Genomic DNA, 23268 nt, shown 5'->3' on the forward strand with positions numbered 1-23268 from the left:
ATTTAAATAATAATTGCATTACATATGGCCTATAATAAAAAACATAAAAAATAATAATTAAAAATATTAACTTCGTTTTTAAATTTAGACAATATTATTGCAATTATTCTTTGGAGTTTCTCATTCACAACCGTTTATAGTTATAATTAAAATAAAATATTTTTCTATAATAAATGCTCATTGGTATATTTTTTTTTTTCGGTTTAGTTATATTCTCTCGTTTATACTTAATTATTTTTTCTCATATATTTGATATTGAATTTTATTTGTTCGATGTTATACAACTGGTATAGTTTGTGTAAACGCCATAAGCGTAAACAAATCAAATAATCAATTATCAATAGTAATAATAATAGTACCTAAAAAAGGTTATTTTATAAATAACAAGTGTTAAATGATGTTATTTCTTCGTGTATGAATATATGTTTAATCGCTTTCAAGTTCATTAGGTGAATTCTTTTGTTTGGTACGAAGCATCAAAACTCTTTTATGAAGTTCATCAAGTTTATGTTGTAGAATTTTATTATGATGAGAAAGTGTCATTGTTTGCATAGTAATTAGCAACAGTGCTTGTCGTTTGCGCATCACATTCAAGTGATCTTCTGTTACAGTCTCGTTTGTTAGATTGCAACTTAATAGTTTCTGCATTTCCAACTGTAAATAAAAAAAAACTTTTCAAATAAGTAAATTCATTTAAATTTGTGCCCTTGGGTAGATAAGACAAGCATAGAATTTCAACCATACCTAAATGGTCCAAATTTCTAAGAAAATAAAAATGACCTGAAGGCACTTATATATTTTTTAAAATAAAATTATTGATCAAATTTTTTATTCTAAAATATTTAATTAATGTAAATTAAATGTATTGCAAAACACATAAAATGCCTATAAAATAATTTAGTACTAGGAAAATAAATATTCGATTTTATCATACAGTCTTGTGTTTGACAACAACAAAAAGGGGTGTAGAGGTTTTGGTGGAGACCCCTTCATGGATCTAAAAATTATATATTTTTTCAGCACCTTAAGATATTTTGGTCAAATAATGCCTATAATCGTATTTATAATAAACATGTAATTCAGAAAATTACATGTACTCTTACGAAAGTAGAATATTTTACTCTAAAGGAATCAATTAAATTAAATTATTTTTCGTACATAATTCACTATGTGCAAAATAAATAATAAATATTAAAAATGTAATTACCTTGTCAATTGCAGCTTTACATGAATTTAATGCTCTATTGTTCAATTTTAATCGATTGTTTCTTTGGATCCACGATGTTGTTAAAGATGAGTGGGTCTGAGAATCAAAGACTAAAAAAAATATTTATTATTTATTAATAATTCAAAAATAAAATTTTAAATATTATGAAATAATTTAAGTTCTAAAATAGTTAGTCAATAATTAAAGATTAAATTTCTGATATTGTATATATATTTAAATATGCTATCAAATGTATATACAATTGGGTTTAACCTTTTTATTGATGGGTACAATTTTTTTAAATCTTCTTTTTAATGCCGATTTTTAATAATTCTTACACAAATGCAACTTTATATTAATATTAATGACGCTAAAAATGAAATTTGTGAGACCAACATTTTTATAAATATTTTTATTAGAATAATTTTGGTAAAACAATTATTTTGTATATCTCATTAAAATTAACTAAATACATTCCGATATTATTGCATAAAAGTTGCATGTTAAGTAATATTTTTATATATTTTTTAATTTTGTTCCAAGTTACAAAATTTAACAAATACATTTTTGAAACTTTTTTTGTTAGCAACTTTTTTTACGTGTAAATTCTGATCAAATATTATAAAAAATTTATATCCATCATATTTCTTTTATCTACACTTTTTGGTAGGATCATAATATAATTGTGATTGGGTTTTGTTGTTTTAGCTTCGATGACAATCTGAGGTGTTCATTTTACTATGATGTGTTTATTTTATTATTATTTTTTTTTTGTATCACCACTCTTTTTCAACTTTCTAAGAACCGATTATCTCTCGCGATATGTCAAAAGATCAGAAATCATAGGTAGTTGAAGACATTACCTTTAACAAATGAAAAAATTCCTCGTTCCCGTAAATGGAAAATCTTCAAAAAAATTATAATTTTTAAAATCAATAAATTTTAACATTTTTAACACTTTTATTATTTAAAAATGATTGAATCAAAATAATTTTGTTTTGAATACTTCAAGTATTTTCCTATTATGAGGTGTATTTTTTGAAAATCTGATCTCTATCTGCCCATAGAGGAAGATTGAAAATAACCCAACTCAACCCAAACTATTGCATAAAAATTTAATAATTTCAACTTGTCTTTTGAAAATGCTCCCAGCTTCAAACATATGTTAAATTAAAGATTATGATATCCTGTTAGTTAAAAATAATTGTTCTGACACCTTATCTTCTACGTAATTAAAACACTTGCTATTTTTGTAAAAATGCATAGATCAATTGTTTTTTTTATTAGTACTTTAATCATATCTCTTTTATCCAACAATTTTTTTTTTAAGTCTGACCTTTTATCTGCCTACAGGAAAGCAAATCTTGAAACATATGTAAAAAAGGTAGAGTTGTTCCAACTTTTAAAATGTTCTTGATAAAATACTTTGATTTTTCACACATATTAAAGGTAATGTTATAAAGTTAGAAAAAAAAATTTTTCCTGATATCTTATCTTTTATGTGCGAATGGCCTCCGAAGTTAAACAAATAATGTTAATTTTTGAATAGAAAATAACCATTTATCGCGTAGTTATAATTTTTTACTTCAATTATAAATACCTTTATTTAAGGTCAATTAGTATAGTCATATAGAATAGTGAGGTTAATACACCTATTTAAACTCTCGTTTTACGAGAAATTAAATAAGATTCTTAGTTTTATATATTTTCATGAAAGATTTTTGACATTTTTTTTTATAAATCTATACATTTAAATTTTGATACATGTCTGTCATAGAGATAACAAAATATACAACTATTTTATAATTTTTCATAACTTCTCGATAAAAAATACAATATTTAATATTGAATATCAATTTCATACTAAATTTATTTAATTTTAAAGAATAAAATTTTCTTGGAACGCATATAAGAGTCTTACCCTACATATTAAATAATGTGAAAATATGAGTGTCTGGGGAGGTGCAGACCCCTGGCCTCTTGAATCTGCGCAATGGGTCAAGTTTGCTTTTTTTTAGTTTATAAATTTCAATCCTACTTTCATAAGAAACATTACTCCTTTATTCATATTAATTTTATTCTTATTTCTTTTTTGCTTGTTAAGTTAGTAAATTACATAATTTTCATTAGCCACTAAATAAACAAAAGGGACGACTGTTCATCCTAAAAAGGTGCTCCTGCTTTTAAGACAGTTTATTTTGAGAAAATAACAATTTTCTTTACTTAGACTGTAAGACCTATCACTGTGACAAATTTCGTGTTTCTATAATGGAAACATCTCATCAGTAATACAAATGAAAATTTAGAAATTTTCCTATTTTCAAATAGCTTAAGAATAAAAGTTACATTTTTTACAGTGTTAATAAATATATTCGGATTTTTAAGATGAACGACTTCTAAAATAGTAAATATTTCCTTTATATATTGTTATATACATCTATATGCACAAGAATGAGTTATTGAAATAATTATCACCGACCTTGACTTTTTTATTTTTCTGCGTTTATCTGTTAGCACGTGTCAGACTTTCATTATATGCATACATTTGCATAAATGCAAGTACAAACAAAATACGATATTATAATCTAATATATTGTATATTTAATAAATCCCTAACAAATGCAAGCCAGAGATTAATTCTTGTTATTGTCATTTTCTTAAGAATAACATTAATTGTTTTAAAGAAATTTAAGTTGAGGCAATGTTTTATTAAGTACGAATAGTTCATTCTCAATACATTTATTGTAAATTTCAAGGGATTTAAGGTCGTTACCTCATTTTTTACACTCTCACAACATTTTAAGGGATTAAATACAACATTTTGTTAATTTTTTTATGATTTCATTCAAAATTAATTACCTTTAGTTTTATTTTTTTGCTCGGTTAATTTTGATGACTTTGAGAAAAAAAAATCATAATCCATTATATTTTCTGTGCTTAATAAAGGGTGTGTCAGAATAACTACAGGTTTTAATTTCTTTCCAACTTTATTAAAAATAACAAAAAAAAAAAACATAAATTATATACCAGTCTTCATAAAGACGCTCGAATTAAGTATGTAAAATAACATTTAATTTTAAAATTAATGACCCCCACGACTGAGTCTATAAACGTAAATTTGATCGACAATATTTTGAAGAACAGTTATGAGTGCAACTTTAGATTTATTATGTACACATTTTGAGGTCACATCATCTCACGGAATAACTTGTCCAGCAACATCTAGGACCTGACTCTTATGGATTTTATTTTATATACCCATAATATTAAGTTAAAAGTGGATATGAAAGGACTTAAACATCTGGTGGAACTAAAGGAAACACACACTTGAAAATCGTTGAAGTGAGTCATGAAATTTGTGAGCGTGTTTTTCAAAATTTTATCAGGCGAACTGACGCTTCTAGACACAATCGCTGGGAATAAAAATTCAATATAATTTTTCAAAATTAATTCGGAAGTCTTTATAAAAACAGTGGTTATAATTAATATTTTTTAAAATTATTTTAAATAAAGTTAGAAAGAATTTTAAACCTGCAGCCATTTCTAATAAACCGTAACAATTGCGTATTTATAGTCACTCGCACTCTTACTGATATATTCAATTTATTATAAAGGAAAAGTCACAAATATTTTGCAAATTACGATCAGTCACTTTGTTTGGAAGTCAATAAAACAAACTAAATCATAAATAATTATCATACACAAAATCTTTTTTTTAAATTACCATCACTCAAATCTAAAGATCTATTAAAAAACGGTTAAATTTGACGTTTAAAAATTCTTTTTTTAATATCATTGAATTGTAGTAGGAAAGTTAAAAAAAATTTTAGTTCAGTTTTACTAATGAATTAATTATTAAATTAACTCAAAAAATTAGATTTTATCGAAAGCACATAAACAAAATTCCAAAAAAGTGTCAGAATTTCTTGTATAATCCACTTACATATTATATTGCACTCAATCTATACATAACAAAAATACACAAAATTACGTGAAGTATTAACTATTAAAAATACAAGATATGGGATTATTAATCGATATTTTTTAGAAAATAAGTTGTCTTGATAAGAATAATTTACATTACATCATTAAAACCAAGTCAAAAGAATTCAATCTTAATAAAATACACAATAAAGGCAGACCTTGGAAAAAATTGCTTATTTAATAACATACACCAAATGCACGTGTAAAAAAGTAAATATACAGAGTGGGCCCAGCTTGTTTTGACGACTAATAACATTTTGCTCTGAATTTTCTTTTTAATAATTAACACACTCGTGGGCTCTAATAATAAATAGTATTTTTCTAATACGAAAACAGTTTACATTATAGATAATTTTATAATAATAGAAAACTTTATAGATTTCGTAAGGTAAATCCAAAATGAATATTTAAAAATTCGATAAATATGATTTCTATTAAAATAATAAAATACATGACAAATTAAAAGATAAAAATTATTTACAATATTTCTCATCTCCTCTTATGCATAAGTTGTTTAAATAATTTAAAAAGTAATTCACTGAATTAATAATAAAATACTTAGTACTTGTATTAAACTTTTGGCAAATAAAAATTTAGATACTTGTTTAGAGAATTAGGAGTCACTTCTTCATCTTTACTAAGAGCTTATATAATAAAATTAAGTTGGGTAAAAACAGTGAATACTAAACAGTGGCTGATCGAAAATCTTTGAGGGGGTGCAAATATTTTTGAGACGTCAATACATTTTAAGTAGTGTTTTTTTTTTCATGACCAAGGAGACGCACGATACTTTCGTCGTCATGAATCCGCCACTGATGTTAAACATTAAATAGATACTATATTGCATTCACAGATATAGAAAATAAAGCAGATAGCTAACCTATGATGATATATGTCGATAATAGTACTAATTATTATTTTTCTGTTTGATTAGTAATTCTTATTCAAAGCTCAAATGATAATTTTTATGAAAAAAATTGTATACCCACAGCATATATTTTGTGTGTAATAATTACGTTTACTTCCAACCCAACCCAACCAGTGTATAATAACATGAAATAATCACAGAAAAATTCTAACTTTAAAATGATACAGAAATAAATATACTCATCATTAGTAAGAGATTTTTTATAATTCAATTATTATCTAAAATCTACACTAGTAAACGTTTAAATATTTTTGGTTGTATTAGAAAAATAATAATATTTAAGTTTATAAATTATTTAAAAAAAGAAACAGCGAAAAGCATTATTTGGATCAAAATTATTTAAATCATCAACAAAATAACCTTTCTGTATATTATTTGAAATTATATCTAGGAGATGATCAATGTGTACTCACAGTGCACCAAAACCAATTCGTGTAATGAATATTAATGTAAAACAAAGACAAATATGAAAGGCTAGTATCGCGAATTTCGCAAAATACAATTATAATTTTTTGAAAAATAAGATTATACTAAAAAAATACGTGATTTATATTATTTAGGGTAAGTAATGCATTTCTTTTATCTACTTATATGACCATGACACAATTTATTATTTTTATACTATATTTAAGGTCAGTAAACAAACGTCGTCTAAGGCCTGTATTTTGTTTAACTGTATGAAAAATACATTAATTATCTTACAACTGAAGAACACACATTTTGTGTATTATTGTCATTAAGGATTGACACTTAAGTCACAGTAACAATGGCTAATTCGTAGAAGAAAAATGTTCAATACCCTTCAAAATGGAAAATGTATGGTACTTTAACCATTTTTTATTATCATTACAAAATGTACTTAACTCTCAAATATCCTTTTCGCAATTGCGGATTAAACAACTATATACAGATAAACAGCAATTCATGAGCACAAAGAAACATTCACTGTTATTTCAAATAGTTTAATTATGGTTAATTAACGTCATAAGGGTAAAATTTTGTTACAGATATTTTTGATCTACGCATACATCTATAAATATATAATTAATATTCCTAGTAAATTAGAAAAAAATACCAAAGTTAAAAACTGTTTGGTTCTTGCACGTGTAGAGAAATAGGCGCGTGGGCGACTTATCTAAATAAATCGTACGCTTGTCATATTTTCGTGGTAGATTCTGTTTGTCCCGTTGAATTAAGTGCTTTGTAAATGGTTTAAGCGCCACAGCGTCATGCGCTTATCGTTTATCACCTTTCGCGTGTCAGTGTCCGTTTATGCAACTCGTGAACTGAACTCGTGTGCGTGAGGTGCGTGCAATAGCAATAGCACGTACCGATTTCGCAAGTAATACCAACAGGCAGGCAGGGGGCCTTCCGCCGGCACATCGGGTTTGGTGACCGAGGAGGGCAATCGCTACGCTGCCACGTGCGACCTTGGCACGCCTGGCAAGCACGAAACGCGCGCGCTGCCGATGCGATTGGCACCGACGACACTTTGGAAGCTGGTCGTCACCAAATGAATTTAACGGAAAATAAACATTAAATATTATTTAAAATATGTAAAACTAAATATTACACAGCAGTATCGCAAAACATGGTGAATTTTTTTCAATACAACATCCCATTTAGAGTAATATGTGTCAGTTAAAACTACCTAAACAAGAAACTCAGAACATTGAAAAATTAGCTAGCGCGTGTACCCAAATGGTGTCTAGCGGTGAATGACATTCAAAAAAGGGTCTTGGGTGGTTAACGATGTTTTTAATGTTTCGGTGTAAAGGGTGCGAATGGTCCACGTGCAGCTGACACGAAGAATTACGTCATGGTCATTGTCCATTAAACTTCAGGGGGGTAAAAAAAAATTTAATACTCGCCAACATCGTGAGTTAGCACATACATTTTATCGATTAAACAGTTATCATATTGTAATGTCAATTAAAACAGCAGTGTTAGTACTGTTACAGACGGGTGTACGATCTTAATTCAACACTTTGAATTGAAAATAACGAAAAAAATATTGAAAGTTACACCAAATTTTATGGTCCGAAAGAATGTTAAAGTAAAATTGTGCGAGTTCTTTTTTTATGGGTATGATAAGCTAGAACGTAAAATGAAGCCAATAAAAATAACAATAACGGGAGAGTAAACATAACGAGGAAAAGAACTCAGATAATTGTAGTTCTTTATTATTTAAGAGAATTATTCTCTACAATAATAATAAACATGCACAAACTGCAAGTGGGTTATAACACCGCTCTATGCACATTGTATATGTACATATGAGCGTCGAGTTGGTATGTACATATATACCAACTCACACTAACAACAATAAAAACATAATGAATACAATGGCATGGCACCGTGCGTAAAAACAGCACACATACACACGTTTAAGATCGTATTGCCGAAATCCGGTGACGTCACGTTTTTGTGTTACACGTGGGGCCACGTGTAGCGAAGCGCACACGCCCAACAGTGTCACGGAGAATGGGTCGACCGCGAGAGGGCTAGGGAAGTGGGAAAACGGGGAAATGACTGTTAAAAGAGATGGCCGGTATTTTGCGAACACCGTGACGAGCGTATAAAATAAAAATAAAATAGTAATAAATAAATGGCTGGGGGGAGGGTGACCTCTTTTCATTGAGAGATATGCGCATGTATTAGTATACGCCGCTTTTACACTGAGTACAAGCACACCGAACGGAATACACGTACTCTGTTATAGATAAGTATCTAAAAGGAGTGAAACGTGTAGTTGGTACCTCGTGCGCTTCGTACCGGTGAACTTAGATCATTTCTATTGCTCTATTATTTGAAATTCTTATCGCTCATATTTTTAAATTTATTTCAAAAGAAAATTCATAATGTTATTTTCTATTATATTCGCATCAACCACACCCTTCGATTACCTATGACAGTCAATGATAAAACTGCACGCGCAATTTTTATCAACAAACAAAAAACAGAGCAAGAATTGCAACACGTCAACTATTATGATCAAGGCAATTTATAGCAATACAAAGTGCTATTTTAAGCGCTGTTATAAGAACTAAAAAATATTGTTTTTAATGTTTTAATATTTGTTCAAAACACCAAAATATACAAAAAAAAATTAAATGTGAAAACATTTTGATAACATTACATTATAACTTTTGATTCATGAACATATTTGCAATTTCAGTTTAATACTTAAAGAAAAACACTACTCTTTGAACATTGACATTAAACAAATATAATTTTCTTATTAGACAAAAAAAAAAACTTTAAACTTGTAAAATAATAAGGATGAGTCTAATCGTAGTATACAAATTTTTTTTGATATCCAATCATTTTTTTCCTGTATCAGATAATATATTAATTGTTTATAGAACTTTTGTTGAGTCTACACAAACATACAGTGGAGAAAAATTAGCGTTTTAAAAAACATATACTTCCACATATAGCATAGAAATTTCATATTTTAAAATGTAAAATTTTTTTAAATTTGAGATCAGCGACCTTTAAAACAAAAGAAAAATAGAAAAATTCAAAATATATTTTACTTAAATCGGAAAATATTAATTAAGACAATTCATTTCAGATTGTTATGCGCCGTAACCATAATTTAACTAAGGGTACGTGCTTACATCCGCAATATTTCTTTGTAATAATAGAAACTTTTCTCTATTACGGTACTGAATAGCTCTAAAACACAAAATAAGCAAAATAGAACTTAAAATACGTTATATGTAAAAATAAACAACATAAAATCAAGTGATCAATTTTTATTATATCATGTATTTAGTTTATCGGTTTCCTAAAAGAAATGTACAGCTTACGCAAGTTTCTTAGGGTCTTAAAAATATGCTAATGATAGAAGTTATTAGCCCTGATTATGATAAATATTCAATCTAGAGTAGTTTTCGTAANATGTATTTAGTTTATCGGTTTCCTAAAAGAAATGTACAGCTTACGCAAGTTCCTTAGGGTCTTAAAAATATGCTAATGATAGAAGTTATTAGCCCTGATTATGATAAATATTCAATCTAGAGTAGTTTTCGTAAAAAAATATATAGTACGAACTCAACCTAGAGGGGTAAGCTACGATGTCTAAATATTCCTCACATATATTATTTTTGGAATTTTAAGAGCATTATAACTAGAAAATTTAAACTGTCACAAAGCTACAGATGTATTTTTCTATTTAAAAATTAATTTATTCCATCAAATAACAATTTAAATGACAAGAATTTTTTTTTGAAAATATTCATACATCTATGCTATTTCTTTTTAAATTATTTAATGTTACAACATTTTTAAAATACTGACTTTTTTTATAAAAGTTTTTTGGAATTCAGATAATAATTATCATTCTTAAAATTTATTAATAATGATGAGTGTTAATATTTGTTTGACACTAAGTAGAATCTTTCTTTAATATCCTTAGATCTGTATCAATTAATTACAAAAGTGTATCACTTCAGCAAGGCATAACATGAAAACTCATACTACAAAGAGATCGATGTATCTGATTATTTTTGTCATCAAATAGTTTGCTTTTATCAATATCCTAGACAGATGTCATGTTTGTCTAAGCTGAAATATTGTCCTATATAAGATAATAAACACGTAATTGTAAAGCAGTAATTCTAGAAGAAAAACTTTATAACCGAAAAAGTACACAACTTAATGATAAAAAAACTTATTTTCGGAAAAGTGTTAATATCATGAAATTGCTAAGATAGTCGCGATACGTTTATAAGTAACGTAAATTTACAATTCTTTATTTTTAAGGACCAACAACAGACAGGGCTTGCGTGAAACAATTTTGCAGAGTTCTTAATATTTTTATTTTATAAAAAATGAACGTTTTTTTTCAGTAGAAAAAAATGATGATGACTAAAACGTCATCCTAATAGCACACCTTTAGTGAAAGTCCTGACTGCATGTCAACAAAAAATCATTGATAAGCCTTAAAAACAAAATATACGACGAAAAACTCTACTAAAAGTATACTTTTGATTCTTTAATAGGAATAGAGGATTAAATATATTTATATATTATTTAATATGTTAAATATTGAATTGAGAATTTTTCGTAAGAGAAGCTTTAAAACATATTATTTATTTATTATAATCATAAACGGGCGTGAAACCTTTAACAAAAATAGAATAAAATTAAGTTAATTATACAGTACATTAATAAACATACACAAAAACCCAAATAATAAATCACAATTTACAATTATTTACATTAGCAATATAATCATTAAATTTAAATACATCTCTTGACATGTTAAAAAAATCTACATAATTCACATACTATTTATTTGCTAAAATTATGACACGTGTAAAATAAAATGTGGAGCTATAATTTGTGGTATAGGAAAGTGAAATAATTTAGCCCTTATATTCAATGTCTAGTAACAATCCAACCATTGAAAATAGCCCCGGACTATTTACATAACCATTAAGTAAAACATATAAAAATAATTCAAAGACTATATGTAAACTCCTAAAAATTTGAAAAAAAATCTACTAACTCCAACAAAAATAACACTTCCCAAATTTTTTACTCAAATAGACTCGAATAAAATTAATTAACTACATTTACATTTACTCCTACATATCTTACAAATAGATGAGTATTTTTTTATTAGGTTTTACTATATAAAAATCTAATGGTATTATTTAAATTTTACTTAGGAAAAAACCCAATAAAATGTTTAAATTATTTTTTTTCTTTCAATTTTTGATAATGTTCTAAAAAAACAATTTAAAACTATGATAAATTAAAGCAAAAAAAAAAGTACTTTAAGATGAAAAAAAAATGATCCGAAATCACGATTTCTAGGAGTTATTGGTTATTAAAGGAAAAAAATGTTGGGGAAAAATGTTTAGTTATGTAATATTTTTCATAAAACGGAATACTTATATCATTTTAAATTATTTCAAATTAAAGTTTGTTTAAGGTAATATATGATTCAAACAAGAAAAACTTTTTTGCGATTTGTCCATGTAATTTTAGGAAATTTCAGATTTGTCGGAGGTTACTCATGTTTTGGAAGAGTCAATTTTGTCATAGTTTACAATTTCTTTTTTTTTTTGTATAGTTCTTACTGGTTTATATATATAAACTCTGCGTTCCATACCCACTCTATGTATTAAAAAGCTCGTAACTCAATAATTATTCTAAAATTGCTATTCGGCTATCGTATCATAATTTTTTAATAGAAAATGGTAAAAAATGGTCACTATACATTTTTTTTTAGACCAATAAAAAATATGCTTTTAACTTAATCTTAAACTGTAAAATCATTAAAAAAAAAAAGTAAGGCAAAATATTTAGTGGTCTAAAATATATTAAGGATGCCAGTACATGGCGAGACACTCTGATTATAAATATATACGTATATCGGAATATTTTATTTTGAATTTAGGGTCCCTTTGTTGCGTCCCCAGTTTAGGGAAGTTTTGCCAAAGCCTAGGACTAGCTAATGACTTAACATGACCCAGCTTATGACTGTATAATTTCATCTAATATTGTAAAGGGGTAAACCATGTATAAAAATAGAAGTACGAAATCGAAAATTACTCACTGTAATTCGAATTACGAGGATTAGCTGGTTGAATCTCTTGTTTAAATAAATTGCAAAGACGTGCAGGTGGCAGGGATGTTTCCTCGACTTTTTGAATTGTCATTTTCTAAAATATTAACTTTAGGTAAAAAAAGTACGTACAATTTTTTTTTTAAGCTTGCTTACTTCTTATTTGAAATATTTCGATATATTATCTTCTATCTATAGACATCGAAAACCCAAATTAAATTAGTACGTTAAATTTATATATTATTTATAATATATGAAATGTATAAAAAAATTTTAACTTTAACACATACAATAAAAAAAATGTTAAGAATGATAAGAGGACTCCTTAATTAAATATAGTTTTATATGATGTAAAAAAAATTTAAAAAGTAATGTTAAAGAAATCGTGACAAATTATAAACGCATAGGGTCTTTCTAATGAAAGAGTGTAACCAACAAGTGCCCTACAGTGAGTTTACAATGTGAGTGACTAAAGAAAGCGGCGCGAGATTGAAAAATGTGAAAACACAGAATAGCAAACATGCAGCGCGCGCGAACCTACTCACAGTTGTTACGGAGGGAGAAAAGAATAATTAATAATAATAATAATAGTGTTGATTGCTTTCAAAACTAGCCCATTTCAAAACAAAATATATATAGCCTGTTTAGTGTTCCAGTTCGTCCATAGGTACCTCGTTCCATCTCACATATTAGTATTTTGAATGGAGAGTTTTGTCATGTTAAAGTGTTATCATTATACAGAGTGAATTATTTATTATAAATCAATTAATTCATTCAAAAATAAAATAATATCCAGAATTTATTTTAAATATTTCTCTAAGGTATTTTTTTAAATTTACCAATCTTAGGGAATTTTTTATGATTATCCCTTATGACTTAAAAAGATTTCAANTGATTATATGATTTTATATGATATGATTTTATGATTATCCCTTATGACTTAAAAAGATTTCAATTTTATTTTTTCAAATGGCAACATACATAATTAACTAGTTTATTTGATTAGATTATTATCTATTAATTATAGGTCGAAAAAATAAAAGTAAAGCCTTATAATGTACTAGGGATGAATATAAAAAATACTTGATAATTGAGAAAAACATGTTAAAGAAATCAAATAAAAATTTCTCAATATTATTTTTACTTTTTTATTAATTGAGTGGTTCATGATTCCAGTGTTCAAATGAATCATTCTGTATACCGTTATCATAAGTTTGTTCAATTTGTGATATTAACTACTAACTGTTATATCTTTTATTGAATATTAATTATACAAAATTTTCATTAAAAAAATATAAAAATACTAGTACAGTTTTTTTTGCTTTTTTTTTATTTACTTTCTTCTACTTATGAAATATTTAAATAAAATTTAAATATCTGTTATTGTTTTGTAATATGTTATTATCATACCGATTTCAAATTATTTTATTTAGATCGATATAAAATAGTTTTATCTAAATTTACTATTATGAATTCTCCAGATAATGATGACTATTGGAATGAAAAGATTTCTGAAAAATTTAGCTTTGAAGATGAAGTGAGTCATAATTTTCTTTTATTTTATAGGTGTACTATTATAAAATAAGAAATAATGTGTCAAGTTCCTATTATCTTTTGTGCTTCTTTCTTCTTTTATAACTAAGATTTAAGTGGAAAATTTCGCACTTACTATATTGTTGGGTGATTAAAATGTATATAGTCAGAAAATTTAAATTGGTATGTTGACTATTTTTTTCCAAATAAGGGACTTCAGAAAGAGATTTGGGAGCTAATCCCTCCAAAAATTCAAGAGTTTTCATATTATTTGATATAATATTTTTTAGGAGGAAGGCATTATTAGTTTCAACCCAACATTTTTTTTTAACTTTCCTATGTTTCCATATTTTATTTCAAATAAAAATCTTCTGAGGTTTTCTTTCCTATTACACTTAAGGTAATATTGTGTTTTAAGCATTTTATATTGATAGTTTCACTTTCACATAATTTTTAAAAAAATTTTTTAATCAAATTTTTTTTTACTCTGATAAGAGAGATACTCAATTTTGCTAAAGAAATAGGACTCTTTGAACTTATGTAAGTGTGGCTTAGTAGGACGTCCTATATATATAACAATTTTTTTATTCATTTCTTTTAGTTAAAAATTTTTCTCAATTTATCATTCATGAATACAATAATTTTTCAAATGACAATATTTATAATTGACTTGAGTATTTAGTAGATAATGCTCTTATTAACAAAATGACTGGTTACTGGACAATTTTTGGACAAATATTTAAAAATTAATGTTTTTATATCTAGGTGAGGTAGGTAGAGTGAGGCCAAAAAATATTTAGTGATAAAAATAGTAGTACCTACTCCTCACCTCCTGAAATACTGGTTTCAAAGTTGTTATTAAACAATAATTTTAGATCATTATACAATTAATAAGCTCGTTAATTATATGTATATATTTCAATTTAAAAAATTAAAGCTAGCACCATTATAAAATTTAAGGGTAGAATATGAAAACTAAAGTTTTTTTATCGACATTTATTTATGAATATTCATAATCAAAGTATAAAAACAAATAATTAAAAAAGAAATAAATAATTGTGAGCTAAACTACATTTAGAGCAAAAAAAAAAATTATAAGACTTTTTTTGTTTTTCAGGAAAATGAAATTAATTTTAGTAAGATAACTTCCGAGTCTGGTGGTAATTTTTTTTAAATTAATTTTATTTAAAGTTTTTAATCTTCACTGTTTTAAAAAAGTATAATATTTTTTATTTATATGTTACTCTAGGTTTTCAAATTGGATTAACAAAATCAAAATTGCAAAATATAGCTTCCTTAGATACTATTGTACCACGAGAAATTCTTGACAAAAGTTAGTTTTTAATTCTAATAAATTATAAAATATGAATGTTATATAAATTAATGTACAATTTATATTTAAAATGTAATATTACTTTTAGTTTTTGATGAATCCAAAAATTTACAAACCACACGCAGTAAGCAAAAGAATATTCAGGTTGTAATCAACAATATATTAATTTTAAATAAAATCTTATTTTTTGACATATTTCTTATAAAATTACAACATAACAATAAAATGAATCAAACATTTTTTCTGCTTTATTTATGCTATCTATTTTTTTCAATTTATTTTATTGTTAAAATAAACATTTCAACAGAAAATTATATTAAAGATAATCTAAATTTAAATATTTAAACATATTAACAATTTTGATATTTGGTATTTATGTGTTACATTTGCTTAAAACCTTTACTTGTTCTAGTGATAAAATATCAGGTTGTTGCAAAAACTTAATGGTTATTTTTGTATTTTATTTTATTTTATTTTACTACCAATTAATGTATAATTGCATAACCATATAAAATATACTTTTGCAATCCCTAAAAAATCTGATGACAAATGTTACTATGTGGTTAAGAGTAAAGTTTTTTTAATAAAATAGGTGGTCATGCATTAAAAAAATATCAAAATATTTATTTTTTGTATGTAGAATTTTTCTTGTAAATATATAATAATATATATGTATTTTTCTTGTAATATTTATGTATGCAATATAAAAATTTGAACATTATTTCTCTTTGAGGAAAATGGTGCAAACTTTTTTGATGTTTTTATATGTTTTATATCCCAGAATTATAAAATCTAAAGTTACTATTTGTCAGAGTAAGAAATAAAATGAAAATTGCTAAATCAACAAAATTTGTGATACCTTAAATTTTTAAATAAAGTCACTAATTATACTAATTATACTAGTATAATTAGTATAGTATACTAACATATAATGAAAATATCATTATACTACATAAAAATGCCATAAGCAATCGTAAACTTAAAGTGGGTAAGAATTAATAGAAAAGGTTCTTAAATATTTTAAAATGTTGACATGATTTTTTACTTAAGACATTAATGAAAATCAATGTTATAATTTTTAAAAATCAATTATTTGAAACATTATTTAGAAAAATCAAGTATCCATAAAATCTACTATTGAACAAATTATGAATGCTCAACCTTACTCTTTAGAAAATTATCGTAGTCTTGAAGAAAAAAAAACTCTATTGATTGAAGCTTTAGATACTGATGATGGTAACACCATATTGACTGTGAGTTATTTTTCTTTTTTCAGTTGAAATAGTGCAATAAAGAAGTATAATTTATATTTAATTATAATGTTATTAAATTGTCTTTAGGTTGTAATATTTTTATGTAATACTCTAAAAAGAAGTATTTTTCAACGTTTTTTAAGAGAAAACCCAGTTGCTGCTACTCATTATTTAAATTATTTATTTTCTAAACAATTAATTGAAGATCTGGTAGATACATTACAGTTAGTATAGATTAATGCTAATTAGTATATAATTAATATATTTTTTTAATGACATTTTATAGAATGTTGGGAAGAACTAGAGATGCTATGGTAAAGTCCCATTTTTATTTTAAGTCTTCAATGAAATACATATGTAAAATGTTAAATAAGTTTATGCTAAATAAAATTGAAAGTATTAAAAAATTCTTACTTTAATACTTTTTTAAACATTTTTAATATTTTAAATTTAATTTTTCTTTTAATCTAATTTCATTTACTAAAGATGATGCAGTTTAAATTTGCTTGTCGAAATCCACAGAATTTTCAACAGCGTATTAATGTTTGTGCTAATTTAGCTGATGACTTTTATGACAAACAAATAATAATGCAATTTAGTACTTTAGTTGGTAATTGGAAATGTTGATTAAAACTTTTTTACTATAATAAAAGTATTAGTGTATCTTTATTAATTTAGGAAAAAGTAACTTTAATAAGGAAAATAATACCTCATCAGTGGTAAATTTAATATCTCAACATTGTAAAGATCAACAAAATATAAACTCATGCAGAATATTGGCCAATGAGTTTAATCTTAGTGCCAAACAACTTGAGGCTACATTATTAATAACTTTTTGTCAACTTCAAAATTGGATTCAAATAGACGATATGTTTATAAACAAAGTAATATAATGCATTTAAACAATTTAATGGTTTTACTTTTATAAAAGTATGAATTTAATACACAAAATTCATTTTAGAATTGGCTTGGTAAAGATAAAGTAGCCATAACATTACCTATTGGAGAAACTGTTCAATTGTTATATCATAATGGTGCACCTACTTCATCATTAACTAGATATCTAAAACTCATGAAAGATTCAGATAATCGATTAGAACTTGCTAAAAAATTCCATTGTCATCATTTAATAATTGATGTATGAAAATATAAGTAATAAGTATTAAAACTCAGCGAGATCATAATAATATGAGCTCATAACTGTCAACATTTAAGGTTTTTTTTTAATAGAAACTAGTAAAACTATTAAAAATTAAATAAAATAACTTATAAATGAGTTTAGGTACATATTAAGTTTTGATTGGTAAAATAACAGTAATAGATTTCACAAAAATTAGATAATGGTATCATCTACATTTCTGATGAAGTGTACTGTTGAATAATCTTTGACACAATAAAATATTAAATATATTTTATCGCTGTTTTGATGATTTGACTGGAAAAAGTATATTAGTAACTTCTGATAAAGTATAAATATGCATAGAGGTTTCACAGTATTTTATTTAAGATGATGTCTTGTCAGAATTTGACCTCAATAAATTTACTTTAATTCATGCATGAATGATTTAAGATTGATATACCTATAAATTAAGTTGTAAAATAAAATATCTAGTACAAAACATTTTGTATTAGATATTTTATTAGTTATTAGTAAAATTAAATTTTGTTTATAACTACTCATTTTTGTTACATTGAAACTTAATTAATAAATTATATTAATTTATAAAAATAATTAATTAATAAATTATCCCAAGTAATAATAATAATAATTATTATTTTTTAATTATTAAAAAAATTATTTTTATATTTAAAAACCAAATATATTTATATTAAATTATTTAATTTTATAGCATTAAAATCTATTATTAATATAATTCTACAATAAAATAATTATTCTCATAAAAATTTTCAGGATTTTGCTTCCAAAAAAGATCGCAGAGGTTTAATAGTTTACAAAAATAATTTACAAAAACAATCTGAAAGTTACTTTTATGCTGATACAATTTTAAAAAGTCCAGTAAGTTTACTATTTATATGTAAAAACAAATAATATTTACTTAATAATTTAATACTTAGGAAAACCATTTATGAGAAAAAATATTTTTCTGTAACAATTTTTTTTTTTTTGAATATCAAGCTGTGATAAAAGTTAAAAGCTATTTGTGTTCTTTTCTTAAGAAGTTTATTTAAAATTTGTCCCTCAGCTTTATGGCAGCATTATCAACATTTAATACACGAGCAAAAGTTTATAAATTTTTATTTTTATCTAAAACATTTTAAATATTTATTTAATATTATGAACGAGTTGTTAAGGCAATATTTTAAGTTCACCTTCCAAAACACTTTTAAACATATTAAAATTCATTCATGTTTAAGATATTAGACTATTTATTGGTGATTTATTTCATATTATGCCATCCAGAGAACATAACGTGTGAGCCCTTGTGGATAAGAAGACCTAAATAAACACAAAAATACATAGTCAAACATTAGTTCCATGTTGACAATCTAGTGCACAAATCTTTGTTTTCTACATTACTAATAAATTTTAAATGATCTAGAGATCTAAAGCCATCTACTAAAGAAAAAAAATATTTAAAAAATACGTCTAGACTTCTCAAATACGAATTTTAAAATTCCTAGACCAAAATTACTTCTATGTAAAATTAAATCACTATGTAACCTTAAAATTATTAAACTCAATAAATAAAACAACTATTACAAAATAATAACCAACTTATTCAATAATATAATTGATAAAAGTTACCCTTATTATATACATACCTATATGTCATTAAATCGAAAATGAGAGTAGGATTAAAATTATCAAGATGAATAATATACAATACAAACTTACCAAGTATATTAGTATATATACAACAGAATGAAAATCATTTGAAGCATCAATAAATACAATGATAAAAACAAAAAATAAAACAACACATTATTATAATGATTTATTAAGTTTAATAAATGCAATAAATAATTCTTAATCAAAAAATTATTAGTATAACATGTACAATAAATTATAGATGTAAACCTTTATATTTCTATAATGAAGACTGCTACTTTATATACCAAGAATACTGGCATAGACAAGTAATATACTAAGTAATTTTTTCATGATTTTTGTTATTTAAATAAAAAGTCATAATTTTCAAAAACAATTATTTTTATTTTTAGGTAAAATTAAACTTTTACACATAAAATCCCAGTTTTCATACTTATACTACTCTATATAGATAAATGTTTATAGTACACAAATAATAAAAATATTTTTTTAAAGCTTGTGAAAAATTCTAAGTTATATTTTCTTTATTCCCTTCTCCCAATTTTAAATTATGTCAATGTAGATTGGAAAAAAAGTTTGAAAATTGATTTTTGTTTTCTGATATTTAAATATTTTAGGGTTAAAAAAAAGTCACATACTTTTTGTGACATCTTATGATAGATTTAAAAATCTTTCATATAATCCAAATTTGGAATAATCACAATTTTTTTGACTTTGTTGTAATGCTATGAACTATAGATAAAAAAAAGAGGTTGGGTGGCAAACTTTTCATTGGCAACAGTGTATATAAATATCGATAATAATTAAATTTTATTTAATAATTTAGTTATTATAATAATTTATCAATTAATAAATTATTTAATTATTTTAGCGCTGAAATTACTTGATATTAAATATAATTTTTTTCAGAATATCAAATGGAAAAATTGACACAACAAGTCATAAACCTTATAAGATGCTAAAATATTTTTAAATAAAACATAGGAATGATTGTTAATAAAAGTATTGTTATTATTGAATTAATAAAATTATGAAATTAGTATTTTTATAATTGTTGTAATTATTCTTACGTATACCTACCTGCTTTGTGTAGATAGCTATTTTCATATGGGCACTAAAAATCGTAGAGCTTGGTGCAAAATAATTTGTCGATACATTTTTGTAGTAAAAAGTATTAAAGAAACCTTTGAATCATGAAACCTCGAGAGGAGTTCCACTTCGTACACTCCAATGCTTTTCTATTCCTTTTACTCACACGTGCGTGTCCTAGGAAGAAAAATGTAATACAAAGGAATATAACAGTTTGTGCTGACATTTGCAAAATTATGTTAGTCATCCTCACACTAAGCATAGCAAAACAAAGAAAGTCTACTTCTTTCTCATTTTTCTTATGATACAAAAGTTGAATAACGAATAAAATATCATAATTTTCTATGTTATTATAATTTAACTAAGTTTTAGACGTCTGTTGCAGCCGGCCAATAATACGCAAGCATTCCATCAGTAGTACTATGTTTTTTTTTTATTTGTTGAATAATTTAATTAACAACATATTATTGAGATTGACAAACAAACCTAAGATTATTAAATTACCATTGTAAAGCTAATTACTATATTGTTATACATATATCATCGAGAGAGTCTAATTTATCGATAATAATTATTGTGTGAATAAAGAGTGAGTTAGTTATTATATAAATATCGTAGTTATTATTGTTGATTTTTATATTTTATTATTTCTTTTTAAAGAATTTCTGTTTTTATATTAATAATTTTATTCTACATATTATTGGGCCAAACAGGCTATTTTTTATATATTTAATTACGGTTAATTATTTATACTTTTAATTCATTATTGAATTACAATTAATTAGGATCAATTAATCGAGTATTTTCATTTCACCATTAAGGTTCACGTAATGCTACCTGTCTCACACACTCTCTTGATATTTGTAGGGGACCTCACGGCATCAAGTCAGAGTGTATATAAACAGACATTCCTATCTATATAAATAGTTCACTCAATCTTTCTTTATATAGTTTTACAGGTGCTGGGGTAAGCAGCATTATATTTAAAGTCCGTGCAATATATAATATGAAACTTTTATATGGGTCAATGAAACCTTAATACAACTTTAGTTTTTTAACTTGTTTTGCTATGGCTTTAATACTTTATATTATATATGTCGCAATCTGCTCTTAATGTCAGAATGTTACTGAACACTAAATATAAACAAACTGTTTGAATATTAAACCTATGTTTGATATATTATGAGTATAAATGATGAAAAACATGATAATTTGGTCACAAATAATCAACACCGTGAAAGTGATGCTACATCAACATTATCATTTAAACGAACAATTTTTGGCCGACAAAAAACCTGTAAGTGTAAATAAGTATTATCTGTTACTATCTAATATAGGTATAGTATGTCTACGTGTTTATAAAAACGAAAATCGTGAATACAGTAAGTAATGGTTAAAACGTATAATGCAAGACCGTATTTACAAAAACTGTCGCCAGGAATAATATAAAATCGCCGCCCGAATATAGACAAAATTTAGATAAATTCAAGTTATTTAACACCTAATAAGAAAAAATTGAGAACTTTCCTTACCACGATCAGATTTCTTAATATTGTATAGCCTTTTCATTTTAAACTTTTGATTGTGAGTGAAATGAGAAAATGTTTTTAAAAACTTTAAGAAAAGGATTTCAGTCTTAACCAAATTTTATACAAAATTTCCATAGGTGGGAAATTTGTGAGGGTAGAGCAATTATAATCACTTAAATAAAATAGCATTGTAAGAAACACATAATTTTTTTTTTAAATACTTCACACAAAACTATAATTAAAATTAACAATTTTAATAAAAATAATAAAAATTTTTTGATAACAAATGTTAACTAATACATTTAAAAAAATAACACTTTCCTAATTCTGTCACTGACTAATGGTCATAGAGATCTGGACTCCATGATCCTCTATAAATATAACATTACCAGCAACCAAATTTATTATTGTATGTAATTGTAGTTAAATGTTTATGTTTAGTATCGGAGGCTACGATCTACAATCCGACTCATTCAGAACAACGTAATAGTAATAGAAGTAAGTCCCAGTATGAACAAATAAGAATTTATGAAAAAAACTTAAATTTTGACTCATAGTATTGCTTAGGCTCTATAGATAATATATATAGTTTTGCAAATGTATAAAATTTTTAAAATTGTAATCGTACTATCAATAGAAAAAGGACATAACTAAAAAATGAAAATTTAAAATAAACGGCTTAAAAATTAAAGGTTATTCCAAAGATCGAGTTTAAGAAGTGTTTCGAGGGTTGGCAGAAGTCCATAATATCTAATGGGAACTTTTTTATTAAAGACATAACATTAATGAAAACGAATAAATAAATATCTTTTTAAAAAAACGAAAATTCCCGTTATTTTCTGAACACACCTCGTACAAATACCATTGCTAAAAACATGTTATTTTTGTGTTAAAATTTTCGATTTTATATTTTCAACTTTAAATTGCTATAACTTTTTGAAAAATCTATGGATCAACACAAATTTTTGTCTCTAAATACTTTATATTATAAATATTATATATATTTATATATTATATACCCCTTTTATCCGACATACT

General features: G+C 25.0%; 2 protein-coding genes across 4 annotated transcripts; one reads left to right on the forward strand and one right to left on the reverse strand.

Annotated features, from left to right (window-relative positions):
* Positions 1-123: 123 nt before the first annotated feature.
* On the reverse strand, positions 124-12796 carry LOC126893815 (uncharacterized). The gene is made up of 3 exons (XM_050664334.1): positions 12694-12796; positions 1208-1317; positions 124-654 (listed from the first exon to the last, which is right to left on the reverse strand). The coding sequence occupies exons 1-3, from the start codon at positions 12794-12796 to the stop codon at positions 427-429; spliced, it is 441 nt and encodes a 146-aa protein (XP_050520291.1). The 3' UTR covers positions 124-426.
* On the forward strand, positions 6919-20657 carry LOC126893775 (spermatogenesis-defective protein 39 homolog). 3 transcript variants are annotated; one of them, XM_050664262.1, is made up of 13 exons: positions 6919-6940; positions 14184-14239; positions 15353-15395; positions 15485-15568; positions 15657-15712; positions 16678-16821; positions 16909-17045; positions 17108-17135; positions 17308-17431; positions 17500-17705; positions 17783-17959; positions 18734-18838; positions 20522-20657. In XM_050664262.1, the coding sequence occupies exons 1-13, from the start codon at positions 6934-6936 to the stop codon at positions 20540-20542; spliced, it is 1188 nt and encodes a 395-aa protein (XP_050520219.1). In that variant the 5' UTR covers positions 6919-6933; the 3' UTR covers positions 20543-20657. The 3 variants fall into 3 exon arrangements, with proteins under 3 accessions (XP_050520219.1, XP_050520217.1, XP_050520218.1); XM_050664260.1 differs by lacking the exon at positions 6919-6940 and adding an exon at positions 12754-12826; XM_050664261.1 differs by lacking the exon at positions 6919-6940 and having other exon boundaries at positions 13981-14239.
* The last annotated feature ends 2611 nt before the right edge of the window (positions 20658-23268 follow it).

This window comes from Daktulosphaira vitifoliae, unplaced genomic scaffold (assembly GCF_025091365.1).
Source record: "Daktulosphaira vitifoliae isolate Bord-2020 unplaced genomic scaffold, ASM2509136v1 Scaffold_1, whole genome shotgun sequence".
Classification (NCBI taxonomy): domain Eukaryota; kingdom Metazoa; phylum Arthropoda; class Insecta; order Hemiptera; family Phylloxeridae; genus Daktulosphaira; species Daktulosphaira vitifoliae.